At 42.3% G+C, this 10,760-nt stretch overlaps 1 protein-coding gene across 2 annotated transcripts; it reads right to left on the bottom strand.

Annotated features, from left to right (window-relative positions):
- Positions 1–2,385: 2,385 nt before the first annotated feature.
- Positions 2,386–10,365, bottom strand: LOC149713399 (FAST kinase domain-containing protein 4-like). 2 transcript variants are annotated; one of them, XM_089847575.1, is made up of 10 exons: positions 10,064–10,365; positions 9,870–9,996; positions 9,036–9,441; positions 7,163–7,600; positions 6,273–6,480; positions 5,343–5,576; positions 4,417–4,540; positions 4,266–4,335; positions 3,461–3,505; positions 2,386–2,663 (listed from the first exon to the last, which is right to left on the bottom strand). In XM_089847575.1, exons 1-10 carry the CDS (start codon positions 10,266–10,268, stop codon positions 2,592–2,594), a joined length of 1,929 nt encoding a protein of 642 aa, XP_089703701.1. In that variant the 5' UTR covers positions 10,269–10,365; the 3' UTR covers positions 2,386–2,591. The 2 variants fall into 2 exon arrangements, with proteins under 2 accessions (XP_089703701.1, XP_089703693.1); XM_089847567.1 differs by having other exon boundaries at positions 2,386–2,538.
- Between the last annotated feature and the right edge of the window lie 395 nt (positions 10,366–10,760).

Below are 10,760 nucleotides of genomic sequence, written 5' to 3'. Positions count from 1 at the left end.
CGCGGGCCACTTCGGTATTTTCCGGACCTATCGCCGCCTCCGGGACCGCTACTATTGGCCTAAATTGCGCCATACCACCCAGCACTACGTCCGTTCCTGTAAACTCTGCCAAACCAGGAAGACGCCGAATACCCGCCCTTTGGGGCTACTGCAGCCACTCCCTTGCCCGGACGAACCTTTCGCCAGATGTGGCATGGACTTTCTCGGTCCCTTCCCGAAGTCACGACTCGGCAATACATTCATAATTGTCTGCACCGACTACCTCACTAAATGGGCGAAACCAAGGCCGTCCCAGCCGCCACTGCCGCAGAAGCAGCCACCTTCTTTGTGGAGCAAATCGTATTTCGCCACGGCGCCCCGAAGGAACTTCTAACAGACCGGGGATCCCAGTTCATGGCCGCCCTTACTCAGGAGATCCTAGCTAGGGTCGGAACCGGCCATGTCCGCACGACCGCGTATCACCCACAAACGAACGGCCTAACCGAGCGCCTGAACAAAACCCTCGCCGATACACTATCTATGTACGTTTCCGACGACCACTCCAACTGGGATGAAGCGCTGCCCAGTGCCACCTTCGCCTACAACTCCGCCATTCAGGAATCTACCCGCGATTCCCCGTTCCGTCTTCTCTATCTCCGTACCCCCGTGATACCCCTGGACCGTATCTTGCCCGTCGCTCCCGCCCCACCTCCACTCTACTCACCTCAAGACGTGCGCGCTAACGCCCGGACGAACATTGCCCTTGCTCAGGAAAAGCAAACCCAGCACTACAACCTCAGTCATCAACCGGACACCTTTTCCGCCGGCCAGTGGGTCTACATTCGCAAACCCACCCGCAAACGCGGTCGCTCGGAAAAACTCCTCCACCAACACCATGGCCCGTTCGAAATCCTTCGTCGCCTGGGCCCTGTTACCTGTCTCGTCCGTACCAAGCCGGGGGGCCGCCGCGAGGCCGAACCGATACACGTCTCTCGGATGAAGCACGCCACGGTGCGCGACGCTACCGTGGTTTCCGGAGAACCCGGGACGGGCCCCTCAAAAGGGGGGGCAGTGTCACGACCCCCGCGACTCCCCCCTTCAGCAGTGTCACGACCCCCGCGACTCCCCCCTTCAGCCGGAGAACCAAGCCCCGCCCTCATCCGAAACACGCCAACCTACGGGCCAATCAGGGAACAGCTCCTGCACGAAAGCGCGGCAATCCCCGAGCCAGGCCCTATAAAAAGGGGCTCCGGCGAAGGAAGGAACAACAGTTCCAGCCCAACCGTTCCAGACCAGCCAGCCGAACTCTCTGACCCAGCCGCAGCCGAACTCTCTGACCCAGCCGCAGCCGAACTCTCTGACCCAGCCGCAGCCGAACTCTCTGACCCAGCCGCAGCCGAACTCTCTGACCCAGCCGCAGCCAAACTCTCTGACCCAGCCGCAGCCGAACTCTCTGACCTAGCCGCAGCCGACGACGACCGACCCGCCGCAGCCGACGACGACCGCCCCGCCGCAGCCGACGACGACCGACCAGCCGCAGCCGACGACGACCGACCAGCCGCAGCCGACGACGACCGACTAGCCGCAGCCGACGACGACCGATCCACCTCGGCCGACAATCGACCCGCCACAATCAGCGACGACGGGGACGACACGGAAGAGTATTCCTACGAGGCTACCGGCCCCGACCTAACGCCCGCTCCCGCTTCGGATCCCGTGGCCAGTACCGGCCATACCCGTTACGCTCTCCGAGCTCGCGCTACTATAAATTACAAAGAATAACTGTATAATTCCCGTTTCCACCAATAAAGACTTATTACTCGCAAAACAGGCGTTACAATATTTCATAGTTACTTGTTAATTTAGAAATCTTATGAAACTTGACTTCGCGTAGTTTTTCAGTTATGGAATGGTGTCGAACACCAAAACACCATGCTTTTCTACAGGAAGCTAAGCCTAAAAAATTTTTTAGGCTTACCTTTTTTCGCTTAACATTATAAAAGGATGTCAGGTCTTATATACAAGGTCCCGCAGAACATGGAATAACTAACGCTAGGGAATGTTCACTAACCGTGTTTCCCATGTATTGCTATGACCAACTACATGTTCCGAATTATTCCTTGATTCCCCCAATTTATTGGACCAAAACCGATGTAGATATGGCGCCATCTCTGGGCAAAAAAATGGTTTTTGTGGATTTTAAAGATGGCGGCGGCCAATTTAGGCGGGGTTTTAATTTTGAGGTCATAGGACACGTGACATTTGGTCCAATTTTCTTATAAGTTCCTGATAGGGATAGTAGCTGCTGCCAGGGGGTGTTTGGAACATGTATACTTCTTTTAGGGGGAATGAACAATCCCTAGCGTTAGTTAATCCATGTGCAGAATAAATAAATATGACGCAAAATGTGTTTTAAAAGACTAGATTTATATGAACAAATTATCAGCTATTATTAGCGAAAGAAACAGTCGCTTTTTGATTTACAACAAAATTGACTTCTCTCATTATATAAGGTATCTTTTCGTGATCCAAAAGGGCTTCAATTTTCTTGGGAAAAAGCTGAATTAAACGAGACACTGTTATTCTTGCAATAAAATTCAGCCTTTTAGCCTTTAATAATCATCATTTTCCAAATGACCAAGTAAATCCTGGCTCTTCCCCTTTGTAACCATAGGTGGTCCGAGCTACATAAACAAAAATGAAGGCTAAAAGGCTGGATCTATCAGTGTTAGCGCACGTAACGTAACAAAAAAAGAACGCCACGTTCAATTGCTTAATTCAATGCTAATAATGTCAATGAAGGTTGTTGTTTCCAAGTAAATACACTCGATCGAAAACGCAACGAAATCGCAGTGTTTAGGAGGCGATATACAATATTTTAGCATACTCTCATTTATTAATCTGTGGCGGTCAGATTCACTCTGAGAGCTGATCTGCGTTTCGAATGCATAACTGATGACGCGCATTTCAACTTTAAAATGCTCACGTCTATAATTAATAATAATAATCTAAGCTTTGTCAACGAAGGGATTTCCACACTAAGCCTGTGGCTTATTTACAGGTGGCTCCCTTTACAATGCATAGAGGGGTGGTGGCTAGCCCCTATGCCACAGCTAACCTACAGCGCCCTATACTAACTATTACCGTTAACCTCTGCAAGTTTTAATGGAAAGGAGAAACCGGGTTAGACCGCGGAGGAAAACTCCTTTAAACAAGCGGGGAGAGAACTTGCAAACTACGCAGAAGGATTTGTTCCCAGATTTTCACCCGGTGCCACAGTCCGGGATCCCGTCCGGGATCCTCTTGCTGCGAGGCGAAAGCGCTAACCGCTACGCCACCCCAATGTATCACAGTCATGTGATACCCAACTCAGTTTCTGTTTCCCACAAGGTGGTTATAATATTTGACTAAAAAACATACCTTTACTACGTGACATACTTTTTGCTACGTTTTTACTCTAAAGTTAAAATGAACCACTTACTGTTACTGGGTTATACCCAAGTAGGTTTAAAGTGCGTTGGTGAAACTGTAACAGAAAAAACATTATATATATACAAGTTGTTCTTTCAGAAAAAGCGGGAAGATTGACAAACTATTCTTGCTCAAATCAATAGGCCTTTTCAAAAACGTTTCTGAGCTCAGAACAACCGATATATTACAAGCTCCAGCGAGGAGCTGATCACTTCCGAAATCGTGTGTACAAACGCCCATGAAATCAGATTTCAAACACCTTGAAATTTTTGAAATCTTGGGTGAAACTTTGAACTCTTTGGAATTCTTAGTTGAAATCTTGGGAAATCTGACTTAAAATCTTCGAGAATTTTACTTGAAATTCGTAAATTTTATGAAATCTTGATTGAAATTTCTGGAAATTTGGGTTGAAATTTTTGAAAATTTTATTAAATTTCTGGACATTTTATGAAGTTTTATGAACTCTTGGTTGAAATTTCTTGAAATTTTTTGAAATCTGTTGAAATCATAAAACTTCTATGGAAATTTTGAAATCACTGTTGAAATCATGAAATTTTTCCAAGTTTGCTTGAAATCTTAGGAAATTTTTTCTGAAATTTTTGGAAACTGTAAAAATTTTCTGAAATTTTTCAAATCTTTCCAAATCATTAGGAATTTTTTGAAATTTGAAATCGAGTGTACAGATTTTTTGGAAGTGATCAGCCCCTCGAGCTCCAGTTTGTAACCCGTGATAAATGTATGGAACATATCTTATGAACTTATGGTAAAATACCATCACTACTCAAAATATAATTAGTGGTAAAAAGAAATCATACCGATGCCCAACCAGTTGGACGACTTGGGTTACTGGTAAACCATTCAGGCCGCGCAACTAAAATCGCTAATCTGTGTAGTAAAAATAGTATTTATAATTGAATAGTTAAAAAAACTGCAATTAGAATTCATTTTAGAATAACCGCAACATACACTTTAGCATCAGCGGGAATTATAACATCTTCAATGTATTTTAATCCATCTGTACTTTTAGGTGTAGCTAAAGCTGACCCCAAGGCAACTGGATAATCACCCTTTCTCATAACAACCAAATGATCTGTCAAATATCGGTAAATAACACGAGTTATTCCTCCTCCTCTCTCAGCTTACTCTTCAATGCAGTGTTGTCAGGCCCTCTGCGAGTCAAGTACTGTTTCAAACTGAACTCCTAGCCTTTCTCCCTGCAATATCTTGACTCACCAACGGCCTGGCAACACTGGGGGAACAGAAAAAATGGAAACTATTTATAAGTTACTAATTAAAGTGACTATAAAGAATTAAGGCATGGGCGGGTGGGTAAAAATTATTTGAAATACGTCACAGGCACCACGTGACGCCAAGATAGAAATACTCTACTTGGAATAGGACTGGACACCTAGTCATTAATTTTTGCGACATAGAGCTATCTCAGTTCTGATGTCAGTGTCTAGAAACGTCACGGGCTTAGCTTCAGCAGTGGGCGGCCATGTTTAGTACAGCTTTGGTTCTATGGGCAATTAGCATGGGTGACGTCACACTATGGCTTCTGAGATAGCTCTATTGCAGCGCCAATAGAGAGCTTTCAGTTGGCTCCTAAGTCTTGCCAAGGCTCTGGGAGCCATATTGGTGGGTATCAGATTTCCGTCTGTATTCAACCGACCAGTATGGGCGTTAAAATTATCTCACGAATCTTAGCTCCTCCCCCAATCAAAAGCTACCTATTCTTGAAAGTGCTAGTTTACAAAATAAAAGGAACACAGTTTCTTTGAACTAAGCTTTTCCTAAGTCACGTGTCTATGACGTAATTTTTACCCACCAGCTAATGCCTTCTTTACAGCACCTTTAACATTAATCTTAAAGTGACATAAGAACGTAATCACCTATGAAATGTCCGAAATGTGTCCATAACCCACTCAACATAAATTGAGAACCTCCTAATCCAACTTCTAGAAAATTCTTCAGTACTAAATCAATTGGTTTCACAAACTCGGCTCTTTGCATCACACTGCGTTTCAGTAACTCAGCCTCTAAGAAAGATCCGTTATAGTGAGGAAACTCTAGTCTAGCCGCAGTGTCGATTACTCTGTAACACTGAAGAATATTTGGTTCACTTCCTGAAATTTATAGATCATCTTATAATATCGATGGTAAAACAGGATTCATCGCCCTGACGTGAACTGAGGTCTAAGTCTAACAAGCAGCTTATCAAAGCAAGTAGATGGTAGAGTAATTAATGAATTTAGAAAATTTAAAACTACCCTATTGTCGAACCCCTTCGCTTGGCGCAATCTATAACAGGGTTCAGACGAAACTATTATATAGAAAATCCCTGACTTTTCCAGCTTATCCCTGACCAAATTTTCCCAATATATCCCTGACCATTTTAAGGTGTTTACCAGAGTCGACTTCATGATCACACCTGGCCCATATTTAGCATTGCTCGAAGCAATCATGGTTTGATATACCAAACGAAATCCCTGACTTTATAGGGAGAAACTTTAAATCTCAGACTTATCCAGGTTAGGTACGAACCCTGTATAAACGGCCAGGTAAACTAAAATATTACTAACACCATGCTCATCCGATCACTGAAGATAAGCAGGACTAAGCACGCGGTCGATACTCAAGTGGGGGACCACCCGGGATCAAGTCCCTTCAGTGGCCTTTATGTATATTTAAATTTGATAACTTTATGTAACAGCACCCTCAATTTAATTAAAAGGGCGGTACCTCATTAAATCGCGCACGGGTATAAAGCTCAGTTCACTCTTAAGGATAGAAATAGATTGTGGATAAAAAAGACGTTGAACCTTTTGGTGTTTTCCTGAGGGCTAAGTCAACAAAATCGGGGTCCAACACTTTGTTTAAAAGTGACTCGGTTCCAGCTTTCAGAATAACGAGATGCATTACAAATTTAACCAGAACATGTGGCGCCTTATTCTCCATTTCTCTAATTTTATCCACACTGTCGACGACATGTTGAAGAAATGCGTTGGAACCACCCGGTAAATAATCAGCCTAGATAAAATTTTAATTACATTATATATTAAGCAATGCAATAACAATAAGTATGACGCTGCAATTCAGTGGATTTGGAAATGATGACGAGGCGACCTGTGGCACCGTTAACTATCCCAGTGTACTTCGCGTACGCCACTACTCTTTGGTAGGCGATTGTTAAGTGCTGCCGCGTAGCGCCATTGTATTTGTGTGAGAACAAGGTACTATTTTTAAGATTCCATACTGTACGACCCTACCTAAACGCTGAGGATGCTGGGCTTAACAGTAATACTCGCGAATAGTCAACCCTAATACTCGCGAATAGCCAAACCTAATACTCGCGAATAGCCAAACATAATACTCGCGAATAGCCAAACCTAATACTCGCGAATAGCCAAACCTAATACTCGCGAATAGCCAAACCTAATACGCGCGAATAGCCAAACCTAATACTCGCGAATAGCCAAACCTAATACTCGCGAATATTTACCCCTAATACTTGCGAATAGTTAAGTGTAATATTCCCCAATAGTTACGCCAAGTATTCGCGAATAGTTAACCCTAATGTTCGCGAATAGTTAACCCTAATATTCGGGAATAGTTAACCCTAATATTCGCGAATAGTTAACCCTAATATTCGCGAATAGTTAAGCCTAATATCTACTTATTGTTGGAAAGTTACTAATAACAATATTTGTACCATTGAAAATGCTTCAGCAATTTTTAAAATTGAAATTCGGTGATCTTTAGCCACTACTTCTGGATCCTCTTCAATTTTTTGCGCAATTAAATCCAGTACTTCCGTGGAAACAAAGTCGAAATTAAGGAAGACATACGGCAACTGACACAATTTCCATAGTTCCCAATTTTCCTTGACGGACTTATGAGATAATAACGTGAGAAGTTTAACGTTCTTTAAGAACGGATTCTTATTATTAATCATATTTGATATAATAGCGAGTGTCGTCTGCCAAGGAAGATCCAAAATGAAATCACACATGAACTGAATAACGACTTGCGTCAGTTCTTGGTAATTTTGCGCCTCTTTAGGCTTCATGGCGGCAACTTTAAAAAATATTGTCAGAATTTGATCGTTACTAAGGTGATCCGATTTCATTAAAATTGTTTTGTGAAGTTTCTGAAAAATTTTTAAACATGGCATTTTGTTGTGTTGAACAGCGAATTAAAGGAAAACTTCAGGAAACATAAAATTGTGCCTTAAAAGAACGGCCTTTTTTAAATATAAAAGGAAATATATTAAAAAATAAATAAGTGAACTCTTATTACAAAATAATTAACATTTACAGGGTTCATACAAACCTGGAAAAATCGGGGATATAAATAGTTGACAGAAAACTCAGGGGAATTTAGAATTTTTAGTAAAATTCAGGGAAATCAAGGAAATTTGCGTCAAACAGGGACCGAGTAATTAAGCAAAATGTTCATAAATATAACATTCCCTCCATAGGATTAACATTACACCCGACTTTGGAGGCTCATAACTCTGGTTCTACTAGAGATACGGGGATGTCCTTTGAGAATGTTATAGTCCTTTTTGCCCCCCATCCAACCATACTAAAAACATAGGGCTACGACAAACAGGGGCCGAGTAATTAAGCAAAATGTTCATAAACATCCCCTCCATAGGATTAACATTACACCCAACTTTGGAGGCTCATAACTCTGGTTCTACTAGAGATACGGGGATGTCCTTTGAGTATGTTATAGTCCCATTTGTCCCCCATCCAACCATACTAAAAACGTAGGGCTACGACAAACAGGGGCCGAGTAATTAAGCAAAATGTTCATAAACATCCCCTCCATAGGATTAACATTACACACAAATTTGGAGGCTCATAACTCTGGTTCTACTAGAGATACGGGGTTGTCCCTTGAGTATGTTATAGTCCTATTTGCCCTCCATCCAACCATACTAAAAACATAGGGCTACGACAAACAGGTTCCGAGTAATTAAGCAAAATGTTCAAAAACATAGCCCCCTCCATAGAATTAACATTACACTACACTTTGGAGGCTCATAACTTTGGTTATATTAGAGATATGGGGATGTCTTTTGAGTATGCAATAGTCCTACTTCATTCCCCCCCCCTCCTTCGTTAACATTTGCTCCATATACGGGAAAAACCTGGAAAATTCAGGGAAGTATATGGGGAGAAAACCTGGAAATCTCAGGGAAATTTGTTTTCCAAAAGTTGTATGAACCGTGCATTTAATTAGTCTTAAAAACGTGGACTACTGCGCCAATCGCCATTGGTTTAGTGGCGTCTGCTAAATCTAACCGCTTGCGCGCGTGAAGAAGTGGGCTTGGCTTACCTCTCAGCCTGTAAGAATTCAACCAATCCTGTAGGGGTAAGTGGTTCGATTTAGCAGACGTCACAAAACCAATGGCGGATGGCGCAGTAGTCCCCGTTTTTAAGACTAATTAAATGCTAATTATTATGTAATAAGAGATAATTTTTCTTTAATATTTTTCCTTCTATATCTAGAAAAAGTGCGGTCCTTTTATGGTACAATGTTATGTTACCTAAACTTTCCCTTTAACTAATCATTACCTCAACACCAGGATCAACAATATTATACGTTAAAGCCATAACCCAACTGTCAATAACTTGGTTCAAGTTACTGGTATCAATTTCCGTGTTCAATTTGCTTTTGAAAACGACTGGCAGCGCCATTTTAATGGCTTCGAGCAAAGGAGAGTTGGATGTCTTTCCTTTATGGAAAAGAAACTCCAAGAAGGTTATTTCTTGAATTGTCAAGTTGTTTAAGTTGTGACGCAACATTTGGCATATTCCTTGAAATATGGTGGAATCCTCGGGTACATTCAAGTGTTTCAATACTTTGAAAATAAGGACAACTTCATCCTTGTTAAAATAACGGATTCGCTTCACGATAGAGCTGCATAATTTTTTGAAACCAACGCTCGCCTTAACCTCTTTCACGCAATGCTTGTTTTCCCTATTGCCAATGAGAATTTCATGATATTCGTAAGCACAGAAGTGAGATGAGACTAGAAGTGAAGGACACTAGCATTGGTAGTAGATCCTGGCACTAGTGAACAAATTTGAGGATTTTATGCCGCTTCCATCGCGCCTACACTAGACTCTAGAGAGAAAAAAATTGGTCGAGTTCCAAAACATTTCCTACCCCCTTCCCTCAACCTAAAGACGCGGAACACGGACGCGGCTCCTTGAATCTAGTTCGGCCGTCTACCGCCGAGAGCGTCTCACGTTTTGGAGGGGAAAACTCAGAAACCGCCACTAGAGGGCCAACCGTTCGTGTGTTATCAAGAATATTCACTGAGTGAAGAATTTGGTTAGCTCAGTACTTCTAGTCTCATCTCACTTCTGGTAAGCATTAAGACATAAGATTATTTTAAAACACACCTTATAGCATAATCAATGGAACGAACGACCATCACAAGATGCTTGTTATTCATAACAGCGTGATGTGATTCAGTTAACTCCAATAAGGACTTTAAATCATTTTTGCGTAATTTCTCAGAAAGAACATCTATAAAAATATTAATAAGAAACATTGCATAGTTTACCACGAAAAGATGGTCAGTAATTTCACTAACCATTAGCTCCAAATTCTGGTTTGTATGGCGTGGTGCTGCATAATATTTTGGAATTATATACTCCACACTCAGAAACATTTAACAGAGTTTTAACTTGCAGATTTGTTACAAGAGCTCTACGAGCGTTACATATTTTGCTCGATTTCAATAGTGTATTATTTACAGTTCTAATAGTGTTTGTAGTTTGAATACACCTTCTTAACATTTTATATTTTTCGAGACCACGACCACGCGACCTCCGTACCTACTCCGTATTCCGTAATAAACCGGCACAAGGCCACATGCAGACGACGCTAGACACAGAACACTCGATCACGCTTTTGGGGATAAGCTATGGGGATTGGGGATAAGAGGAAAAGCCTGGACCCTGGATGGGAGGCTGAGAAACAAGGTTTATTTTAAAACTGGAAATAATAGCCAGTATTGAATTAAATAACTGGACTTGGCCACTTAAAATGGTTAGCCTTGGAACGTTTTAAATTAATAAAATGGCCAGTGGATCCCCAAGAATTTGTTTTTTAAACAGGCCCAGATAATTTTTAAAGTGAACCTTTGTCCAGACCCTTATTTTTAGGCCTGGTTGGCAGTCTGGGAAATAGGGATATTTTTTAAACTAGTCCTTGGGACCAGTGACCCCCCTAGTGTCCTAAATAATAAACTGGTCTCCGGAGTGGTCCCAGCCTTTGTTCTCCTATAG

Source organism: Phalangium opilio, unplaced genomic scaffold (genome assembly GCF_054372755.1).
Source record: "Phalangium opilio isolate 3A_F unplaced genomic scaffold, DU_Popi_V2 ptg000009l_1, whole genome shotgun sequence".
Lineage (NCBI taxonomy): Eukaryota > Metazoa > Arthropoda > Arachnida > Opiliones > Phalangiidae > Phalangium > Phalangium opilio.
Note: the sequence above shows the minus strand (reverse complement) of the source record. Positions and strands in the feature narration are given on the sequence as shown.

Coding starts and splice junctions, on each gene's coding strand:
- LOC149713399 (XM_089847567.1), bottom strand. CDS start 10,268: ATGTTAAGAAGGTGTATTCAAACTACAAACACTATTAGAACTGTAAAT. Junction 5,577..6,272: donor CCTCAGGAAAACACCAAAAG/GTTCAACGTCTT, acceptor TATAAATTTCAG/GAAGTGAACCAAATATTCTT. Junction 3,506..4,265: donor GTCCAACTGGTTGGGCATCG/GTATGATTTCTT, acceptor TTTCTGTTACAG/TTTCACCAACGCACTTTAAA.